Source organism: Sceloporus occidentalis, unplaced genomic scaffold (assembly GCF_023333645.1).
Source record: "Sceloporus occidentalis isolate IW3139 unplaced genomic scaffold, rSceOcc1.0.p SCAF_3, whole genome shotgun sequence".
NCBI lineage: Eukaryota > Metazoa > Chordata > Lepidosauria > Squamata > Phrynosomatidae > Sceloporus > Sceloporus occidentalis.
Window position 1 is genome coordinate 241,650,139 of NW_028316983.1, and position 24,098 is coordinate 241,674,236.

The 24,098-nt window shown below is 41.8% G+C and overlaps 1 protein-coding gene across 1 annotated transcript in view; it reads right to left on the reverse strand.

The window, feature by feature from the left end:
* Positions 1–17,207, reverse strand: part of COL22A1 (collagen type XXII alpha 1 chain) — a 184,974-nt gene extending 167,767 nt beyond the window's left edge. Inside the window, exons 1-2 of the mRNA XM_089518399.1 lie at positions 17,117–17,207; positions 14,002–14,568 (exon numbers count right to left, since the gene is read on the reverse strand). Of these exons, the coding sequence (XP_089374525.1) occupies positions 14,002–14,568; positions 17,117–17,207 (658 nt within the window). The remainder of the gene's footprint in view (positions 1–14,001; positions 14,569–17,116) is intronic.
* Between the last annotated feature and the right edge of the window lie 6,891 nt (positions 17,208–24,098).

Below are 24,098 nucleotides of genomic sequence, written 5' to 3' on the forward strand. Positions count from 1 at the left end.
TTTTCAAGCTTTTTTAAAGCATTCTTGCCTTTTTTAATGAGTCATGCCTCCTCATAATGTGGCCAAAATATGATTTTGTTGTCCTGATATTAGAATTAGAATTATAGAATTATAGTTATAGAGTTGGAAGAGACCTCAAGGACCATCATGTCCAGCCATGCAGGAAGACACAATCAAAGCACACACAATCTGACAGATGACCACCCAGCCTCTGTTTAAAAACTTCCATAGGAGGGAGACTCCACCACCCGCCAAGGCAGCCCATTCCATTGTTATCCAGCTCTTACTGTCAAGAAGACATTCTTCTTAATGTTGAGGTGGAATCTCTTTTCCTGGAGGTTCAATCCACTGCTCCTGGTCCTATTCTCTAGAACTGCAGAAAATAAATTTTCTCTGTCTCCAGTATGAAGCCCCTTCAAATATTAAACTATCACAACTCCTCTTAACCTTCTCTTGTCCAGCCTAAACATACCAAGCTCCCTAAGTTGCTATTCATAGGTCATAGTTTCCAGACTTTCCTCATTTTGGTTGCCCTCCTCTGGACACACTCCAGCTTCTCAACGTCCTTTTGGAATTGTAGTACCCAGAACTGAATGCAGTATTCCTGGTAAAGACTGGGCAAAGGAGAATATGGCAACTGAATGGCGATTAAAAACAACATCCATCAGCTTTCTAGCTTCCCCACCTTTTGACTTACCAAGAGATTGGGGTAGGTTGAAGGATAAGCCCTGGAAGGTTTGTGAGGGATCCTCTGCAGAACCTGCACAGCCTTTGCCTTCCCACAACAGAAAAGCAGAGCTTCCACCTCCAAGCACACTGCTCTCCTAATGGCTGTGGAAGAATGATGAAGGCAGATTCTAGGAAGAGTTCACATCTGATTTGTTCCAGGACCCATTTGTTTGTCTTTTTACCAGCCTAACATATCCACAGAATTCTTCTCCAACACCCCACCTCAAATGAGGTGGTTTTCTTTCTATCAGCTTTCTTTGCCATCCAACTTTCGCACCCATAAATAGTGACGGGATATGCAATGGCATGAAAAATCTTCACTTTAGTTTTCAGCTGTATATCTTTGAACTTTATGTCCTTGTCTGTTTCTTTCATAGCTACCCTTCCTGATTCTAGTCCTCTCCTGATTTCTTGATTGCAATTTTCATTCCAGTCAATGATTGTACCAAGATATGGGAAGTTGTCGTATGATGTATGCCCATCACTAGTCACTCACTGTTGGGCATCTGGAGCTGGTGGTAGTTGTCAAAAATGTCTGAGGGGGATCATGTCAGGAAAAGCTAAGGTATAATAATGAGGTCTATACATGCAATTTCTGACATGACTTTTATAAACACGTCTCCACAGAGTCTTTGCAGTGGAAGGGTTTTTTAAAAAAAAAAATCAGAGGATTTGAATAATTAATGCTTCATTGCATTCCATATCTGGAAAAGCCAGAAGTGATACTCAAAACAGTTGTTCTTCTTCAGCACCTCTCCAGCCCATATTGGTACTCAACTTAACTGGGCAGCTTTCCAGGCCACACTGACTGCCTGGCCCTCGACAGCCCAGTGAACAAAGTTTCCAGTTTGTCTTGTATTATCTCTACCAGAGCAAACGTTGCCTTTCTAATCATCTGTGCAGGATTATTGTTTCTATTATTTTTCCTGTTCCCAGGAGGCATCTGTCCCCTACATACAGCTGCTGAAATAATCAGAGGCACAGAGTTACATGTCTAGACTTGAGCACCATCCCACCCACAAGAGTCTGGATGGCAGAAAGGAATTCATCTGTGAGAGTCAAAACTGCAGAGGAAGTGACTTCCTCTGGAGGTCTGATTAAGAGAAACTGCAGAACTAAAAACTTCCATTAGAAGGCTGCAGTCCAATGGAAAACTGGTTTTGTCAAAGTATCAAAAACATGGGCAGATGGTAATGTCACAATTTATGTAGTTCATTCTCTGCAATATGCAACCTATCCAGCTAAGTGCAGCTCACCAGCCCAACCTGGGACTTTTGGATGGAGTTTGAGAGTTTTGTTTGGATTGGCCAACATAAAAGAAACAGGTGGTAGCAGTAACTGTACCACTTTGACTTCAGGGGACATCAACATGCTCAGTGCTCCTCTTTTAAAAACAAAACATGTTGTTAGGAAGAAAAGCTGCAAGGAGAAACTATTTATCCATTTCACTTAACTCTGGGGAAGCTGTTTCATTTCTAGAGCCATGGCTGCCAATAGTAATGGATTAGATTAGGGCAAGGAAATCAAAGATAAATCCAGAGAAGACAGAGATGCTCTTGATCATTTAAAATGCAAATCAGGGAATGGGGACACAGCCTGAAGATGGAGAGGAAAAAGTTCACCATGTCAATGTACTGTTGCATTCTGTCCTGAGTCTGAGATTTCAGTAGTGACGAGAATCATATTTGCATCATTAAAACTAGTGTACAAGATTTTCACATTCATGGGGATGCCTGATCTGGCCACAATGATAACATTCCATAGTTGTACCCTATTTATCCTCTGATGCAGGGACTGACATATTATGAAATTAATATTAGAAATGGGGATGGGATTGAAATGTTTTGTTTTTGTGTATTCCCATTCCTAATATCTAATGTCATACTATGTCATCAATACCCATCCGCACTCTATAGCGGGCAAACAGGCCAGTCTCTGCACCAGACATTAGGAATGGGAATACACAAAAACTGGTGGCAGAATATTTCAGTCTCCCTGGGCAACCCATGTCAGACCTCAAAAGAGTGGTCATTGAACAAAAGAACTACAAGGGCAGATTAGAAAGAGAAACAGCAGAATTGGAGTTCATCTAGAGACTGCAGTCCATCAGCAATGGATTGAACAAAGATAATGGCTTCCTGGCACACTACACACATTTCGACACTTTGTAACGGCATTCTCATGGGTGCGTCCTACATTCATCTGTTCTCTTCGCCTATAAGCTAGTTTCCAATGCCTTTCTTCACACATGACCATCATTAAAACTGGACCTGCCATTTCATTTCCAAACTCAAAGGATTTTGATTTTGAATTGACATTCTCACAAACCAAGGACATATATACGTCTGTCCTGCCTTTCCACTTCACTAAATATATCCAAGGAAGTAGACTTAAGTCTACAAAAGCTTATTCTGCAAACTTATTTGTTTCAGTTAGTCTCAAAGCTGCTACAAGATCTCTCTACATACAGACATGAAGTATAAGTGAATTATGTATATTTATTGCAACATTTCTTCCCACTTCTGTGTTCCTAGTCATCACCCAGACTGGAGGCTATTTCCAAAAATTTTGATTGCCTGAACATGAACATGACAACAGGGAACATGATTAGCTGAACTGAGTTCCCTTCCAGTGGAATGATGTATTCTGCCACATGGTCTGTGATATAGTGACACATCTGGCAAAGTGAAACCTTAGAATCTCAATTCATTCTCCAGTTTCCTGTCAATCCCTCAGGAATTTGCTAAAATGAGAAGGCATTTGTGAACATCAAAGCTGCTGGAGGGCTGAAATGGAATCTGGTAAAGGAAAAGCCATTTCGGGACTCATGAGACATACAAAAACTCCTTGGACAGCTCTGGCCTTGTGTGGGATTTTATGGCCTCAAGAATGGAATGGCATTGAGGGGGCACAGAAACATTCAAAATGAAAATAAAAGTCCACGATTTGTGAAACTGCAAAAACAGTGAAACTGGGTGAACTCATGTTTACAGAAGGAATAACCCTTAGAAAAGGGCACAGAATCATCAGAAAAAAGGAGAGCCCACTTTTGGATAAACTTTCTTCTGAAGAAACAAAACAACTGAAAGAGCTAAAAAAAATGTTCATCGGCTCTCCTTATCAGTCACTACTAATCTTTGCTTATTTCATTTCAGTGCTTTAAACCAGGTGATTTTACTATTGTTGCTGCTGCTACTGTTTTATCCATTTGTATCCTACCTTTCTCTGGACAATGAAATTCAAAGCAGTTAACGGCATATTTAACAATAAAGGTTAATGCAAAAACTTGCATAACAGTATAAATATAAAACATATGTTTGCACTTTTTTCTCCAATGAGACTTTCTGCAGCACTTTGGGATTATTTAAGGCAAACTTATTTTAAGTCACCCTCTTATGAGGCGTCAACCGGTGCAGTCCACATACCCTCCTCCCCTGAATAACACCGCTGCATGTCACCAGATTTCAATAGTGTGGTAAAATGCAGAAGACTCCATTCCCTTTTAAAATGAGTACTTCCACTTTAAAACCTCTGTGGTAGGTCCACACCTTGTTCTGAATCCATTCAGCATAAACTGGCTGAAAAGCAAGGTACATGCTCTAGCTGTACTCTGTTTTAAAACAGGGCAGAAGAATGGAAGGGCCAGATTCCATACTGAAGTGCTTTGTAGAAATGTCATTCTTTTCAATACATCATTCTTTCCTCACACCAGAATTTCAAAAGTTTTTTTTTTTCCTGTTGGAGAAAACTGAGAGGGTACTCTGCACAATGAACTGTCTTCCATCAGGGCTAGCCTGGAAGAAGAGACTCCTCCCTCCATAACTGTCATCTTCTGGCATATGAGGGAGTTGACCAGGCAGGCCCAGCTCCATCAGGGCTGGCCTGGAAGAAGAGACTCCTCCCTCCATAACTGTCATCCTCCAGCCTATGAGGGAGTTGACCAGGCAGGCCCAGCTCCATCAGGGTTGGCCTGGAAGAAGAGACTGCTCCCTCCATAACTGTCATCCTCCAGCCTATGAGGGAATTGACCAGGCAGGCCCAGCTCCATCAGGGCTGGCCTGGAAGAAGAGACTCCTCCCTCCATAACTGTCATCCTCCAGCCTATGAGGGAGTTGACCAGGCAGGCCCAGCTCCATCAGGGTTGGCCTGGAAGAAGAGACCTCTCCTTCCATAACTGTCATCTTCTGGCCTATGAGGGAGTTGACCAGGCAGGCCCAACTCCATCAGGGCTAGCTTGGAAGAAGAGACTCCTCCCTCCATAACTGCCATCCTCTGGCCTATGAGGGAGTTGACCAGGCAGGCTCAGCTCCACCAGGGCTAGCCTGAAGAAGAAGAGCCCTCTCTCCATTCCATCTGCCTTGGTCCAGGCCTCAGAGGGAGAGAAGAATGCTGGACCTGATCCTCTCCCCCTCCTCACCATTCCCTTCTCCTTTTGTGTCGTGTCTTTTTAGATTGTAAGCCTGAGGGCAGGGACCCGTCTGTTATAAGCTGCCTGGATTCCCAGTGATTGGGTGGCATATAAATAAATCCTATTATTATTATTATTATTATTATTATTATTATTATTATGTGCAAAAAACATCAGGTTTTAATGTGTGTAGGGTGTATTAAAATGCTGAGATGATCTTTATTATCTAAAAAACCTCAATGGCCTCATATAGGGAGCTGTAGAGGGGTTTTTTTTGGGGGGGGAGGCATTTTTTAACTTTACTGAAGAACTCTGCTGAAAGGGGAGCTGAAAGGAACTGCAATATTTTTAAAAAATTGATTCCTTTCAGTAGAAAAGAAGAAACTCCGTGTTTTCCATCCTTATAAAATCTGCCTGAGTTTTCAGGCAGTAACTTTCCACATAGCCCAGATACATCTAAATGCCCTTCAGTATTATCTATTTTTAAACACCTGTTCATAGACACATGCACAGACATGCACACACATACACACATTCCTTCAATTTTTAATTACATGCTATCATTTGACAGTTGGTGTTCCCTTAGTGGATGTGTACAGGGCATAAGAAACTCATATGTATTATGACAGTTTAGTTATTTATATCTATAGGCCAATAGGTATTGGGCTACTAGTTAGCCAATGAAGCCCATTTTCTAGAAACCTGAGATGTGTTTTCTTTTTCTCTTCTCAATTTTATTCGATGTTGTCCACTGTTCTTTTGTTATGTTTGGTGCAAGTGTGTGTGTATTCTCAAGGATTTCTGTGCAAATGGATTTTTCCACCAAAAAGAGTCCATAAAACTGCCTGCCCCACCCCCCCACCCCATGCCTAGTGCCCTTTCTTGCCCTACAGGAAGCCTTAATACATTGAGATATGTTGATTAATACGTTGAGGGACACCTGATTTAAGGAGACTACGAGTGAAAGGGATCTAGGAGTCCAAGTAGACCACAAGTTGAACATGAGTCAACAGTGTAATACAGCAGCCAAAAATATCAATGTGATTTTAGGCTGCATCAATAGAAGTATAGTGTCTAGATCAAGGGAAGTAATAGTGCCACTTTATTTGGCTTTGGTCAGGCCTCTCCTGGAATACTGTGTCCAGTTTCAGGCACCACAATACATAAAGGATGTTGACAAATTTGACCATGTCCAGAGTAGGGTGACCAAAGTGGTGAAGGGTCAGGAAACCATGCCTTATGAGGAAAGACTTAGGAAGCTGGGTATGTTTAGTCTGGAGAAGAGAAGGTTAAAAGGTGATATGATAGCCCCGTTTAAGTATTTGAGGATGGAGCAAGCCTTTTTTTCTGCTGCTTCAGAGAATAGGACTCAGAACAATGGATGCAAGCAACAGGAATGGAGATTCCACGTTAACACTAGGAGGAACTTCCTGAGAGTAAGAGCTGTTAGAGAGTGGGACACAGAAAGTGGTGGAGTCTCCTTCTTTGGAGGTCTTTAAACAGAGGCTGGTGGCCATCTGTCAGGGATGTTTGATTATGATTTCCTGCATGGCAGGGGGTTGGCCCTTATAGTTGCTTCTAACTCAGTGATTCTATGATTGTATGATTCTATGACATAAAGCTTTCTGACTGCATAATCCTGTCATAATCTCAAATTTATCACCCTTTTATTTCTCAGTGGGTCTTTGTGGTTCATACTTTCCATGGCAGTAGCAAGCATCCATGAGCCAATATGGTGAAGTGGTTTGAGCACTGGACTATGACTCTGGTGAACAGGGATGAAATCTCTACTTGGCCATGAACACCCACTGGGTGAGCTTGGGCAAAGTCACACACTCCCGGCCTCAGAGGAAGGCAAAGGCAAACCACCGCTGAACAAATCTTTCCAAGTGAATCCCCTAAAATAAAGGTAATGTGGTCCCTTGTCATGAATGTCTAGATAACCAACTGTAGGGGGTGGTGATTATCTCCATTACTAAGCCGAGGAGCTATAATTGCCTGAGGCCTGCTGTGGTGGTCATGTGGCCAGCATGACTACACCAAATGCTGTTACCTTCTCACTGAAGCAGTACCTCTTTATCTGCTTGCATTTGCATGCTCTTGAACTGCTGGTAGAAGTTGGGACTAATGACAGGAGCTCACCACATCATATGGCACTTAGGCCTTGAATTGCCAGACTTCCAATCTTCTAACCATCACAACTGGCATCTTAACCACTAAGCCACTGCATCCCTCAGCATTGCCCTAAGTTGGAAAAGATTTAAAGGCACACAACAACAAGTGAGCATGCTTTGAGTCCCACCCTGGGGAAAAGGTGGGCTATAAATAAAGTGATGAATGGATTCTTAAAACCAGCTATTGTGAAGGCCATGAGGGCCAATTGTAATTTCCATATCATCCTGACAGGGCAAAGATCCCCAAAATTGGCCAATGAGCAGCCAAACATATTGATCAGTTTCACCCACCCATTGAACCATTGAAGGGTCTTGTTTCTGCAGCATTTCCCTCTCCTGCTGCTGAATAAGCTGGAGGGCCTCCAGGGAGTTGGGCAGGGGGTCTGAGGCTTTCTACAAATCTTATGTCCTTTTAATCAGCTTCCATGTTTCAATTGTATTTATTTTTGCTTGACTGTTTACTGTTATTTGTCTTGCTTATGGAGCCCTGGTGGCGCAGTGGGTAAATGCCTGTACTGCAGCCATTCACTCAAAACCACAAGGTTGCGAGTTCAAGACTAGCAAAAGGGCCCAAGCTCGACTCAGGCTTGCATCCTTCCGAGGTCGCTAAAATGAGTACCCAGACTGTTGGGCGCAAATTAGCTTACTTGCTAATTAGCTTACTTGCTGTTCACCGCTATGATCTTTGAAATAGCGGTATATAAATAAAACAAAAAAACAAATTAAATTATTGCCTGCAATTTGGAAGAGGGACTTCTATCTTAATGACTTACATAATTAACTAAACCATGCACAGTCCATCAAATTAATTGTGCATGGTTTTATGGTGTGCAAAACCATAACTTTAAAATCTGGAGATTATCACACTGTCTGAAAGTATGAAATCTAACCTTTGGGTGTAACTTCAAGAGCTCTCAGGGGAACTTGGGACATGCGACCTGCAATTTTAGATAACATAAATAACCCATCCACTCCAAAACAAGCATTATGCTGTACCACAGAGAGGAGGAAGAAATATTCTTAGCTGGCCAGTTCAATCTAATCGACTTTAATTGCCATGTGTATGTAAACCACATGTTAAGCAAAACAAGGTCTGAGATTAGAAAGCACTGCAGGATGAATTCCAAAGGCTGTCTAAGGCTTATATATTACTAGTGGGGAGAAAGCAAGGAAGAAAGAACAAAGTCCTACATTCCCATCCCCTATGGATGGAAAGCTCATCCCCCCCCCCCCCAAAAAAAAACTGGCCAATGGAGTTCTTCAGTAAGCCATTATATTCAGGAGATTATCAGATGGGGAACGGGAGTGAAACTTGTTCTTATTCCATCCATGACACCAATTGTGTGAAAGACATTCTCACATGTCGCACCGACCCTGTCATTGACTTGTCAGTGAAGTGGAATTGCATTAGTGGGTTCTTCCATTAATACAAAATGAAGGGCAAGGACAGGACAATTCCACCTCACTGACTGGATAATGACAGGATCAGCACAACACCATATGAAAGTATTTCAGCCAATTGGTGTCATTGGCGCTTCCTGGATGGAAGAATGTCCAGATCAGTGTGATGTCATCTGAAAATCCTTCCCGTGATCACATGGGAAGGACAGGACAAGAACAGGACAAAGATGTCCCGTCCTCCATATGATGATCTCCTCAGTCTTCTAAAAATTAGCTTTCCAGGAACTTCACTCCTCCAGGAAAGCACATTATTGTAGGGCTAGCATTGCATGTCCTTTTACAGGTGGAAATGCATGGCACTCAAACATGGGAGCTACTTGGAATGAGTATGAAGATCATTGTCCTTTTCTCTTCCTAAAAGGACATTTGTGTATACTGAACTAAAAACTGACTTAACCAGAGGTGGGAATGTTGTCATATTATTCTAAACACACAGTGTTCAACTCTGTGTGGTTTTGTTTTTGTTATGTACCTCCAAGTATCATTGTTTGGATGTTATTGGATTTGCTATATGGCCAACACGGCTACCCCAGATGATTTTTAGATTTCAAGATACCATGTTTTAGCCATCACAGGGCAAGAGAGAGCCAGTGCACTGAAGCTTTGCTATCTGAGGCTTCTACCTCCAACAAAGGTAAAGCAATGCTTTACCGCTACACCACTTAAAGTTTTGTGATACAAAACATGAAGACTTCTTGAGAAATTCAGTGTTCTCTACCTACATAGGAGCATGTGGCTTCACAGAGGAAGGAGACATGTTGAATTTCCAAGGAAACATCTTCTTTGAATTGCAAATGGATATTAAATTTCCTTGAATTTGAAAAGCTACCAGTGACCACATGGCCAAATGGGGAGGTGCCAGCCTGAAGATAGCCCTCCCTACCATCTGAACTAAGATCAGAAACAGAAAATGCAGGCCTATGACTATCATCTTCAATTTCTTTCTCCTGTTTGCCAGATAAAGAAGCCAGTGTGACTTCAAAAGCTTGCAACATGTAATTGTGCATTTTGGCTGGCCCAATAAAGGTATCCATGTTTGGATGCTAAAGGAAGAAGTCTGTTTCATTTTTATTGATGTATAAGCTACTCTGTGAAACTTTTCAGGTATAAATATTTCACATCAACACAAGTTAATTGGTACAACGAGAATAAAGACATTATCACCTGAAAACAACAACACAGCAAGGATCATCATTTTGGGAAGTAGGCTACCTTCAAGATTAATTGTAGGATAAGAAACCATTTTGTGTTTACCATGAACAACTGGGGAAGGGTAGCACATAATAAAGCAGCTGTTGTTTAAGATACAGCTGCAGATACTAGTTAAAAAGTTAACAAAACTAATTTGGAAAATCACTCTAAACAGATATGATTTTTTTAAAAAAATAATTAGTCATACATTATCCTTCTGCTGTCATGAAAAGTCATCACTTACTCAAGATGGTTAAGTACAGTTTGGTATGTTGACAGACCCCAAGGGTAAAAATACCTTATAGTTACATACTGAATGCATGTGTCAACTCTTATGTGGTGTTTATCACCATGACATCTGTCATGGATTACAACACTGTGTGTTTCGATAGTTCACTCTGGATGTCTAACATTACTTTGTACAGATGTAGTAAGGACTCTGCTGGACAACGTACAAACAAATAACAATGCAGACAGTGGTATACATGAATGAAGAGGTTGTGAAAATAGCCCACTTTATGGGCAAAGGATGGAAACTCTTTTCTCTAGGTTTCTGAAGATCAAGAAAATAGAGGAGCCAAATCATTTCATTGAAAGAGAGATACTGTGACCAAAGTGCGGATTCTCTCTCACACATATACACAAACAATCATTTTCTCTTCCTTATAATTAAAATGAAGACCAAGTGTAGTTTTTCTTATCTTGAGTACACATAGACGTCTTCAAATATTTCATTTCTGTATTCAGGAATGAAAAATTTCAAATGTATTCTCCCTACTGGGTGAAATAACAGTGATTTTCTACATTTTTGATGATTTTTCACATTTCAGGACTTTTTAGTGGGTGAATTCCTCATTTGGACAACAATACTAGGACCAGGATATGTAAAAAAAAATGTTTCATAGACTTCTTTCTTGTCAAAGGCGCGTTACAGACCGCCCCTTTGGGGCAGCCTGTAGGCGCACCTTTCCCCGCCGGATCGGGTTCTCAGCGGCCAGAGCGGCAGCCGCTGAAGCCCCGATCCGCCGCTTTCTGGGCTGCGGGGAAGCGGCAAAAGGCCCCTTCCCCGCAGCCTGTAAAGGGGTGTCCTTGGGGCTTCAAGCCCCAAGGACACCCCGCGGCGGCGGGGTGAAGGAGAAAGGGGCCGTTTGGCCCCTTTCTCCTTTGGTCCGCTGGGCGCAGCCGTCTAAAGGCTGCACCCAGCGGACCAAACCAGGAAGGAGCTCCGAAACGGAGCTCCTTACGGGGTCGCAGAAAGGGTGCCCTAGGCGCCCTGCCACGACCCCAATACGTCACAACCGCGCCGCCTCGTTTGGAGGTGGCACGGTCGTCACATATTGATGGCGGTGGCCGTGTGGAACCCTAGTACGCGCTCCGCGCATACTTTTTAGCCCGTCTGTAACGGGCCAAAGATGCATAAAATTTGTGCATTTTACCTTGGAGTAAAACCTAACTGAAGACAGAAATATTAGTTTTCCACAAGGCTTGCCCCCAAATTCTATGTTTGACAAAATTCAAGATATGTTAAACTTGATTTAAAGTCTGCTCAGTTTGAGATGAAGAAAGGCTTAGCCAGTCATAGAACAGCCCAGGTGACTCTTAGTCTGCATTTGCAGTGTAGAAATAATCCATGTTGATAAACTGCCATGGCTCAGTGCTATAGAATTCTGGGAATTGCAGTTCTGAGAGACGAGAGAGCTCTGGTGCCAAATCAAACTACAAATCCCAGGATTCTGTAGCACTGAGCCATGGTAATTAGTCAATCTAGATTATTTCTGCAGTGCAGATGCAGCCTCAGACATGATAAAATTGCCATCCTAGTTGGAGCAGGGAGGCTGTACCAAAAAGGGCAGGGGGAAGCATGAATTCTCAGATCTCACTCACCATCCCTGATTTGGGGGCTAATCAGATGGTGCCTAAGGAGAGGCTTGCTACCACCCCTTTGCTTGCTGGGTTGGGGCCGTGGCAACTGCACCCCATGCCTCCAACCCAGCTGGTTCACAGTGCAAAAAGGGACAGCAGAATGCTGTTCTTTTAGTACTGGGAAAAGGGCACCCTTGCTGCCATGGTGGTGGGGTTTTTTGGCATTTCTTCAGCACAGCGTGTGCTGAAATGCCTCAACTCTGCCCACCATGTGGTCAGATGGGCTGCATGATGGCCGCTTTGGGGGTGGTGTCAGGGCATGAGGCGTGTGGTCACCACACCCCCACTCCACTCTGATGCTGGCTCATAGTACCGGTCTGTACAGCCTCTTAGTTATCCATCACAGATCCTTTCTTAGGAGAAAAAATGTCATATGTGCCTTAACTTCCAATGAAAAATCATTTAATGCCTCATAGTATCATTTTTTTAAATCATATGATGACTCTATAGAAAACATGAGAACATCACTCCTATAAAGACACTGTATGCTCAAGAAGACAGTGATATTGCAGTTTTTAAGCAGCCCTAACTCAGTTTCCCCATTTGCATCCTTCTGAAATCAAAGTACGTATGGTCAAATCTTCATTGTGGAGTTTTTAAAAAATGCTTGTGTCTCCTTCTTCCTATGCACCACCTGCTACATATACTTGGTAACCAGGGATTACCAAGAGATAACTGGGTTTGAAGTAGTTCTAACTACTTTAAACAATCATACTCTAAACCTGAGCTCAGGACAGGAGACTAATTATATCCTTGAATTAACTCTTACTTTTCTTAAGACTTTTTCCTTCACCCTAAATCTACAACAGTTGGCTTCAGCTCAGCAGATTCTTTTCTTAGCAAATATCTCTCTCCTGCCTCATCCACAGTCCCAACATCTGCCATACCCTCCTACCTCCGTTTTTCCCTGCAGTGTCACAGGAAAAAAAAGTGTGTGTGTGCATGAGAAGCTTTAATGCAGCTACAGGGTAAACCTCACACCCTGTTTTGTTGTGTTCCTTTGAGCCCAACCTGCATTTTCATCCCGTCCTTGTTTCATATCAGACTGTGAAATTATGTACATTGTTTCCTGCAGGGAACTTTTCACATATTTTAGTATGCATTTTCCCTAATATATAGCCTTTTTAATGCATTTTTGTATACATTTTCTCCCACAGCCTAAAGAGGTTTTGTGGACATTTTTTTCCACATAGATCTTTTGTTTGCTTGTCTTTAATTCCAAAGGGAATTCTGCTTACTGAGCTGTTTGATAGTGGAATAGACTGCCTTGGAGAGTGATGTACTGCCTTTTTAAGGTCTTTAAACAGAGACTGGATAGACCTCTGGTTGGACTGAAAATGCTTTAGTTATATATTTCCAGTTCACAGTGAATTGGAATAGATGGCCTTTGTGGTCTCTTCCAATTGCCCTTCTATGACAGAAACCTGAAAGATAAACTCCCTTTTTTCCCTAACAGTTTTATCATATTCAAAGATATAGCCATTTTAGTCTGGAAAATCAGTATGCAAAGGGATCATGTAGCACCTTTGTGACTAACTGAAAGAAAGGAGTTGGTAGTCTACAAAAACTCACGCTACTAACTTTGTTTTCAGCTAATCTCAAAATTGCTACAAAATCACTTTGTACAGAGTTTTAGTGATGAACTGGATATATATATATTTAAAGCAGTTAATATTTCCTTTTCTTTTGTCTGTTCTGAAGGTTGTTCTTCATCAATCTATGATGATAGCTGTAACTCTATGCGATGACTTATTTTGTGCAAATAGCAAGCATAAAATGAGGAAAAGTTCCCATGTAGTGATATTACAATTCTGTCACATATGAGGTACAGAGATGATTTAGAATTCTATCCAGTTGAAATGATGTCCTTCAGTTCAAGATCACAGTAACAGGCATAAAGATCCACTGACTTCAATCTGACTGTTGATTTAAATTCAGGATAACAGGGTGGCGCAATGAGTCGTATACATATTGAAACTGTTAGATAGAAATAATAAATATATACAGAGATTGCAATAAAATTACCAACCTGATATCTGTGAAGGACTTCCTAGTACCAAATACCTTTATATATTGCACATTGTTTTGCGACAAATAAGGGGTTTTCTTACTTACTCTCACAAAGCCTCCTCCTCAGCTTTCCACGAATCTTATCAATGGCATTGTAATCGGACACATGGAAGACATGGGCAGATTTAGGCTCAGATGCCATCTCATCCAGTTCTTCTTTAAGTGCCTCTCCAACACCCACAGCAAAGATCCTGATTCCTGCTTTATGTGCTGCAGTGGCTGGATCCAAGACGTAATCCTGGCTCCGACCATCAGTTAGAAGGATAGCTACTTTTTTGATAGCGCTGTCACTTGGCCTTCCACCAGCCTCTGCAGAAAAGCTGTATCTATTAATGTACCTCAAGGCATCACCCGTGTTTGTATTGCCTCCATAATATTTGATGTTCTTTGCAGCCTCCTTGATTTCTTCCCGAGTTTGGTATCTTCCAAGGTCAAACTCAGTGGTTGGTCTATCACTATAGCGGACGACACCAACGCGAGTTTTGTCTGGTCCAACCTCAAAGGTGTCTACTAAATTAGCTACCCATTGGCGAACCTTCTCAAAGTCCTCTTTGCCCACACTGGAGGAGGTATCCAAGATGAAGACGAGATCGTAGTGAACATTCTTACAACCTGCATGGGAAACATGAGCAGCTGTTGAGATATGGTAGAGGAAAGCAGTCACCAGCATCAGCAGCTCTAGATACATTTCTGTTCAGCATCCCGCCTTTTGAGGGAACTTCTTGCTAGCTGCCATCTCTCTTGTGTGCAGAACATGTTCCACCTTGGCGACCCATAGTGAGTCTGCTGTCAAAGTTTTAAAAGATCTAAAGTAGATTCAAACACAGTTTTTGCTTTATTATGCAAACCCGCTCTGTATGTTTGTGTTGTAGCTACTATGCCTTGGTTCAACCCTTTCGCCTACTCTGTCTGCATGTCTATGAGGCAACTATTTTCCTTTGAAATCTTAACAGACTGCTCTCTGTTCCCCCACCTTCCATTCCCCTTTGATACAACATGCTGTAAAAACCCTTGGCAGATCAAAAGTTGCCTGCCTTCAATGTGCCTTAGCTGACTCTAATCGCAAGCAATTGGCATTCCATGTTTTCACTTTAAAAGGCCATTATTATCTTTTATTTATTGTTTGCCTGAAGAAATGTTTTCCTTTTCAAGCATGAAAACTTTTACAGGATTTTTTCTTTAAAAGAAAACAAATCTAGAGTGTTGACAACAGAGTGATTCATTGAACTGGAGAACAAATTCCTTAGATAAAGATAATTCAGTTGTCATGAAACTCTTTCTCTAACTCTCCCATACACAAACACACACACACAAAAAGGGGGGAGACAAGTCAATGGGAAAAAAGCCAAGGACCACACCCCATGACAACATTTTGGGAGAACAACTTATCATCCTGAAATATAAGAGTCTTATATTTCAATGATTCCATTCAGAGAATGAATAATGATATAAAGCAAAGGTTACAAATTAGCTACTCAGATATTTATCACATATCATTCAATGAGGCCCAGCAGTGGTGGCACATTTCCCTAAATAAATGTTGATCATAACTAACATCACTTACAAAGAGGTTGGGGTCATAGATCCCTAGTGTTCCACAATCTTCTCTTGAAATGCCTCCCATCACATAAAGAAGTAAGTTCTAAGGTGTGCAAAATAGCAATTCCATTAGATCAGGGCAGCTTTCTGTAGGAATTGACAACATACCATAAATTTATGGCAGATGCATAGCTTCTGTGGAAGTAGACTAAGTCTATGAAAACTTATGCTACAATTTCTTTTGCAGTCCCAAAAGTGGGACTGGGTTGGCATATTTTACCTCAACACCACCTAAGGTTTTCCTGATGTAAAAGCATGAAGACTTCTTAAGAAATTCAGTGTCCTCTGCCTAACAAAGGGGCCTGTGGCCTCACAAAAGATGGAGACACACTGGATTGCCAAGAAGGTATCTTTTTGTGTGGCAAATGGATGTTAAATTTCCTGGACTTTGAGAATCACCCAGTAGCCACATAGCCAGAAGGAAGTGGTGCATACCTCTTGCACTAAGAAAAAATGCAAAATACAGGCTTATGACTAACATTTCAATTGTTTTCTCCTGTATGGTTTTAAACACCTTGCCTGATGAAGAAGCCAGTGGAGATGCAGAAGCTTGCAACATGTATATTGTGCATTTTGTTGTTCCAATAAAGGTATCACTGGTGGATTTTTTTAATATTACTGAAACTTCTTCTACAGAGAAAGACGGTGCAATGCCACCCCTTTCCTAGCTGGTTCAGGGCCACAGCAACATCATGCCACAGCACTGATCTGGCCTTTTGAGGGCCGCCATAGCTGCATTTCCACAGCTATACTCCTTTTTTCACCCTCAAAAGGGTACCATAGCTGCATTTCTGCAGCTATAAGGCACTCTTTTGGTGCTGCGTCATATGGACGCAGTGCCAGAGGAATGCCATGATGCCGCTCGCCATGTGGAGTAGCATGCGGCATCAGGAAGCCCGGGGGGGGGGGGCGGATTTGAGCATGTGTCATGAGGACGCTATGCCCCAACTCTGCCCTCATGCTGGCCCTAATGACTGGTGTGTACAGGGCCTAAGTCTCAAAAATACTACCAGATCCCTTTCCATTAAATTAAGAGAAGACTACTTAGCAACTGGCTACAAGGGCCACAAGTAGACTGTGGAGAAATGCTGCACTAAAGCAAATCTATGAGAAAGCAGAGTTCAGAGTTCAAGATCAGGACTATTAATGTGAATTTCAGGACCAAAGCCTAAGATCTAGGTGGCATAGGAGGTGGGATGTGGTAATCTCATTAAGCATGGCACATTAGGCATCAACCACAATTGCACAGAATGTGTCATTCAAATATAAAACTCCAAGTCTAACAAATGATGAAAGTACACACACACACTTTTCAAAGTACCACATTCATCCTGATATCCCTATCCTTACTCAAGGATAGACAACAGAAGAAAGGCCAGGGACTGAGATCTGGCAATCTGGCATGTGGTAGAAGTTCAAGCTTCCTATACAACAGTGCTCCAACTACTGACAGATCCTGTGCAACATTGCCCATTCACCCAACAAGGCTATAGTAAAAGTTATGTTGTCTTTGGTACTATGCCCCTGTTACATTTCTTTTGCAAATGATGTTTGCACTTACCTGCTCTTTGAGCCTGAGTGTTCTCTCCGCCCCACAGAAGTAGCAAAAGTATCAAGAGAGAAGGGATCTGATATCTTCTTGCAAGGAACATGACTCCCTCCTTCTCCAACAGAGTTTTCTCCTTTCTCCCCCTTCCACGGTGGGAGTTATTCTATAAATCCATGTCTAGGTAAAGAACCAAAAACAAAACAAAACAGAGAAATAAAGGGAATTCAAAGCAAGTATAAGGTTATGGTGTCACCTATCTATGGGGGCAGGAGAAGGACTTGGAAAAAATAGAGGAAATGGTTTCCCAACTGTACATTCTTTCTTATGGATAGTGCTTCCTCTCCCCTGTTTTCCTCGAGGGCCTGCAGACTGTACACAGACAAAGCTACACAGAGTTCACCAGTGTTTGAAAGAGCAGATTAAAAGGTCTTTGTTGCAGGCTCAGCCCCAGTTGTCAGAAGGGGGAAGATTACCACATTATTTAGGTTGAAATGAGTCCATCTTTGACAGTATGTTCAGAGCAGCAGACCGGAAATTATCCCCGGGGCTGGCCTCTCTTGCTTCCATGTTAGACTTGTGCCTTGTTGGGAGGCTTGTTTATGATAGTTCCTTCCGACCTGAATTGACCAAACATTGTGAAAAAGTTGCAGACTCATCCTACAGCTTTTGCCTAGCTGTGCTTATACCTGCTCAACTCTGGTTGTGCCATCCTGTGTAAGATGGTGTGCTTTCTACGAAAAGCAAAACAAAACCCCAAAACAACAAATCTCACTTCTTGTGCAAAGACAAGAGGTGAACTGGGGAAAGTGGAGCAGGCAGAAGGAGTTCAAAATCAGAAGGCCGTTCAAGCAGCAGCAAAACATATGGCACAAATTGCCCTGAGATATTTATTCTGACAAGGTAGGCTCATAACTATTCTAAATTTCTCAGGGCTTACAGAAACAGCTTGAAGTTGCTTTGAGGAAAGGCGGGGGGGGGGGGGGGAGTGACTGGATCATACTGACATGTACAAACCAGAGCTTGGAAAAGTTACTTTGTTGGGCTACGACTCTCAGAATATCCCAGTCAGCATGAACACTGGTAGCATTGTGAGGAAACCAGCCTTGGATCTATATACTGGGGCCTGTTACAGACTGCCAAAATAAAGCTGCTTCGGGTCTCTTTGGAGGTATGCTATTTAAATGATGCTAAGAGTCCAGAGGTTGCGCCAAAGCCACACTCCATTCCTAAGCACTGGAGTGCAGCTTTGGTGCAGCTTCCGGATTCTTAGGATGCATGCATCATTTAAACAGCATACCTCCAAAGAGACCCGAAGCAGCTTTATTTTGGCAGTCTGTAACAGGCCTGGGTCTACTGATGCTGCAGGAAGAAATATATAGTATGACCATCTATATGCAATTTAAAATGGTTTGGTCCATACTATCTAAATGTCCTGATTTGCCCTGGTTAATTCTCCACCATCCCACTCTCTTTAGCTGCTTTTAAAATGTCCCAGTTTCTCTCTTCCCTTCCGTCTTTCCCCCTTTGTCCTCAGCTTACGTTTATTGTTACAAACTGCGTAGTAATTCTAGTCTTCCAGTTGCTCAATTAAGTCATCAGAGGCTCAGGAAAAAGCAAACTGCTGCAGGCTCTCCTAGCTGGTGCATTCTTGCCATCTTGACCAGACTCTGGTGTTGCTTGGCCTGAAGTACTAGGTTTTCATTTTTGAAATGTTGGAGGGTATATCAGTCTTACGTTTTTCCCAGTTTTATGCTACAAGTAAAGACTGAGCTTAATTGTCCCATTTCCTTCCTAACTCCCAAGGGGGAAAACAGCCAGTAAAAATGTGATACAAGCTAACAACCGAAAGTATTGTAGTGCTTGGCAGCCTCATGCGTAAAACATTATGCTCCATATCCATGCCACAAGGCCTCAGTTTACACATAATAGCTTCTGTTTCTCCCATGTCCTGTTTGACTTCCTTGTTTAAATAGTTGCTGTAGAGGATTTGGGAGACAGAGCTTCCTCTGAGCCCAGCCCTTTCCGCCACTCTTTTCTCCATCTCCCTTCTGCCATTTGGGATGACAGAAGCATAATAGTGTCTGATGAATTTTCTCTTAATTCTGGTATGAATCTGTTTGCTTTGCATTCATTCATTTGCTTTATTTACACACACACACACACACACACACACACACACCATTTACAAGCAATAATCTGTATGTTATACTAGAACCACAGAATCTTAAAGTTTGGAAGGGACCACAAGGGCCATCTAGTCCATCCCTGCCATGCAGAAACACACAACTAAAGAACACCTGAAAGATACCCATCGAACTGCAACCATTCCAATGCTGAACTGCTCTTGCAGTAAAGAAGTTATGCTTAATATTAGGTGGACTCTCTTTTATTTTAGTTTTAATCCATTGGTTCATCTTCTGCTTTCTGAAGGAACCAAAAACATGTTTGTTCCATCTTCCACATGATATCACTGTTATATAGATGGCTTTGTTTTATACTGGCAATCCTAGAGCTCAGCCTGATAGGGACTTGAGTGGATCAGTCCCCGTGGATTATTTACATTTTTATCACTTAAGTGTAATATTTTATCTCAAAGTAAAAATATCTTAAATGTATTTTGGTTGGTGGTTTTCTGAGGGAAGGGGGGTAATTCCAACACAGGATTTGGATATATGAGATGGTAGATGGTCAGGTACCTTCTGATAGATGTATTAGTTAAGGAGGAATGAAGTGCAGAGCTAGGTCTCAGTTCTGGCAAGGAAAGACATGTCAGGCTGGAAAGCGTTCATGTTTCAAGGACATAAATTCATCCTGAAACTTTCCAAAACAGTATGACAGTTTAAAAAACAAAAGAAAGAATAGGTCTGCTTACAGACAGCTTCTCTTACTGGTGTATTTCAACTCCTTTCCAGCAGGTGTCCTAACAACACCATGAGAGCTAAAAACATTTCTGCAGTAAACTACATCTTTGCCAAAACGGAGTTCCAGTGCCTAATTTATGAAGACAATTCCTCATGCTTAATAATTTGGAAAATTTAATCCTGGTCCATCTTGTAATATCACAAGGCTGGATTCAATGTCAACCTAGTTGAAAGAGGAAGGCTATTAGAATAACTATCTACAATTCATAATATGCTTTTTCCTGCCACAGAAGCTAGACAATCCTGATGCAATTGAAAACAAGAATGTTGAAGACTTATTTTATAAGTGTAAAGAAGATGATAAGTGTGTGGGATGGGTGTTGCCGTGTGGTTTAGAAGTCTTTGCAAAATAGCACCATGTAAACTTACCCTAGTACTGTTATGATCAAAATAACCAGAAGCACTAAAGCAGCTATTTTAAAAATATGGGTAGCTGTGTTGGATATATAGCAAAGTACAGTATTATCCAAAATCCACAAGACAGTGATCCCTTTATTGGGACAACCAAAATGCACATTATACATGCTGCAAGCATTTGAAGCTCCACTGGCTTCTTCATCAGGCAAAGGTGTTAAAAATGATACCGGGGGGGGGGGGGGGGTTATAATGTTAGTCCTAGCCCCGCATTTGATCAGGATGTTGTAGCTGTAGTCCTTAGTTACTTCTAACAATAATGCCTGGTAAAGTTGGGGGCTGTGGGAAAAGAGGAAGACCATGTACCAGATTGATGGATGCAAACAGAGAGGCCAGGGCCATGAATCTGCAAGAGCTGAACAGGGTGGCGGAGGATAGGACAACTTGGAAATCTCTCATTCATAGAGCCGCCATAAGTCAAAATTCACTCGAAGACAGCTAACAACCACAACTAAGGCAGGGTATACACCGCCAGAAAGAGGCGCCTCCTCAGAGCCTCTCTTTGCTCCGCAGGAGCACCACAGCAACCAAATTGCACGGCGCTGCTGCAAAGCAAAAAAGGAGCACCTGGAAGCAGCTCCTTTTTGCGGCAGCACTGTGACACCGCAAAGCGCCAGAGATGGCACAGTGACGTTGCAGCCCCGTCACCAAATGCGGTGCAGCTGCGATGTCACCATTATGCACCGCGTCTTGTGGGCGTGCAGCAGCTGCAGCGCCCCTGTCATGTGCAAGGGTTGCCATGCGTGTGGGCGCTCTGCCCACCAGGCAACCCTCGCATGTGACGAGGGTTCCTCAAAGGCCTGTCTATTCTGGGCCAAAGATTAGAATTTTATCACTTATCTCATTATCCTGCTTGAAAAATTAGATTAGCATTGAGAGGTAATTCTTATCAGGCTTGTTTGTTAAATAGTTTTAATTCTACACCACCAGGACCAAATCAAGATATTTGGCTGAAGTGCAGGATAAGATGTGATCCACCAAAGGCAGCTCGAAATGGCTCTTATATAAGAGGAGAGGGCAGACCCTTGTCCTTCTCTTTAGGTGCACACAAAAGCAAACTCCTCTAGTTTCTCCTAACTTGTGTGTTCTTCCTTGAGGCCTTTTGCCACCTTGACCACACTCTGATGTTGCTTGGCCACAAGTGTAAAAAGTTGGAGGGTATGCACAAATCCTGACTCAGGAATGAGGTCTATGTTCCATAAACAGATGAGTCAAACAACAGATAAGCCCCAGGGTTGCTGAAGTCCTATTGAGTCCAGCCACACTCTTGAATCAAGTAAAATGAAATATGGACACAAAATGTGGTGAATGCCATTCCTGGTCAATGTATCCAACAGGATCTGAGATATAGCACATTAACAGTCTGTCTACAACTACAACAACCTCACCCTCAAAAATTATAAATGAGCCAAAATAGATATTCTTCACCATCTCTCTCTGGTCACTATCCTTAGTTCTCCTCCTGTTTTATGCTCCCACAGAGTCCTTTGCCTTAACAAGTAGTCACCTGGGACATTGTAATGTTAGCAATATATTGAGCCTTGTTTATTATTCTTATATGGCCTTGGGATAAATGTTAGATTAATCATCATCATCATCATCATCATCTTGTCCTTAGTTAATTTTATCTTCCTGGCCCTGAGGAAATATTACCGAACTTATCCCAGTGTACATTAAATTGTACTTTTTGTCATCTAGAGAAGCAGAAGAAGAAAATACAGAAGAAACCTAATATGGGGGGGAGGGGTTGTTCTCCTTTTTTGTTGTTGTTGTTATGCAGAACAATCCCATGCTCCCCAAAATATACTTAGATAGAACTCACATGCATTGATCTCTTGCGTATATAATCAGATACGATGGCTTTAGAAGAGCTATTAATGGTCCCCTGACAGAGCAGCAGCTCTGAAATTCCACAGCAAGGGCCAGCTGAGACTCAATATATTTTTGCCTGCTGCAGACAGACACATGGAGTCAGAGGGCTAAACCAAATGGAATGCCCCAGAGTGCAGTCCGTTGAGCTTTTTCATCCAGGGGAATGGAATAACACAACATTTTCATGCCTTTTATAAAGCTTCAATCTCTCCCTCTACTCACAAACAATGAAGCTATGGAAGAACTAGAATATTCCCATCACACTTCCCAAGCCAGTTCCCAAATTACTACCAGGCTTAAACAGGGGCTCATTTTAAACAACTGAATCATGCAGTCATCTTCTGCCATTTTTAAAAAATGCTATACAGAGAAAAAATAGAACTAGTCACTTTGACAAGAGATAAGACATGGCTGCTTCACCTGTCTGTGTATATTTGTCCACAGATTCGGCTTCCACAGATTCAACCATCCATGGCTTGAGAATATTTTTTAAAAATATATCCAAAAAAGCAAACATTGATTTTGTCATTCTATATAAGGGACACCATTTTACTACACCATTGTATATAATGGGATGAGCATCCACAGATTTTTGTATCCCTGGGGGATCCTGGAACCAAACCCTAACAGATACCATTTTTCAGGACACAGTTTGTTGTGTTAGGTCAAATATGTGCCATTTACTACTGGCATTATCAAGGTTTGACAGGGTTTTTAAAAAATATATTAAATTTGAAAATATGATTTTTCAATCATTTAGGCCGGCCTTCATAAAGGCTATTCTGCACATGATTGGGGAGGTGAGAAGATACAGAATGGGAGTGAGTTGGGCTTGTTTCCATGGAGGTGGGTACAAATGGGTACAGATGGTACCTTGAAAATAGGTGTTTTCCAAAAAAAAAAAAAAAAATCCAAATCTCTCCTTACCCCACAGAGAAATAAAAAGGATTTGAAAATGAAATACAAATATTTCACCCATGCTATATATATTCTGATGTATTTTTGTCCTTTAAAGTTTATACACACAGCCTACCAGAAAGCTAATATAAATTTGGTCCAGGGTATGTGAAACTGGAAGACAGTACTTTACCTGGACAAAACTCCCAGTCTGTACTTTCGCAAAACCAAATTACGAAGCTGCATTGCAACCATGTGTACCAATGGACTGTGTGAAAGATGCTCCTATGTGATTTAGAATAGTTTTAGTTATGCCAGTGTTCCTTTTTGGGAAGTTCAGTAATGTCGCTTAACCGATGACCATTGACTTCTGCATAATGCTGAGTTTCAAGAAAATTATATACTATGTCCATGGCCCCTTAGAATCACAGCTAATTCACACATATACAATACCTAATGCAACTCATAAACTCATAACTGGAAAAGGCTTAGTATGCCAACTACTCCAATTACCTGCTTAAACTGGAAGAGCTATAGTTCTAGCATTTCCAGCAAATGGTGAGTGCTGATACTTATCTGGACAATTGGCTCCATTGTTGAACTGCACTTGAAGACAAGACGTTCCTCTCTGTTCACTTGAATTCTGTCCTCCTATAACTTAAGTCCATTGGATGTAGTCTTCCAACTAATCCTCACTGCAGAAATAATGCAGTTTGACACCACTTAAACTGCTCTGGATCAGTGCTATGGAATTCTGAGATTTGTAGTTTTGTGAGCTTTGATGCCAGAAAAAGAATACAAATTCCAGGATTCCATAGCATTGAGCCATTGCTTTTAAAGCAATGTCAAACTGCATTATTTCTGCAGTGGGGATGCTGGCTTATTCACAA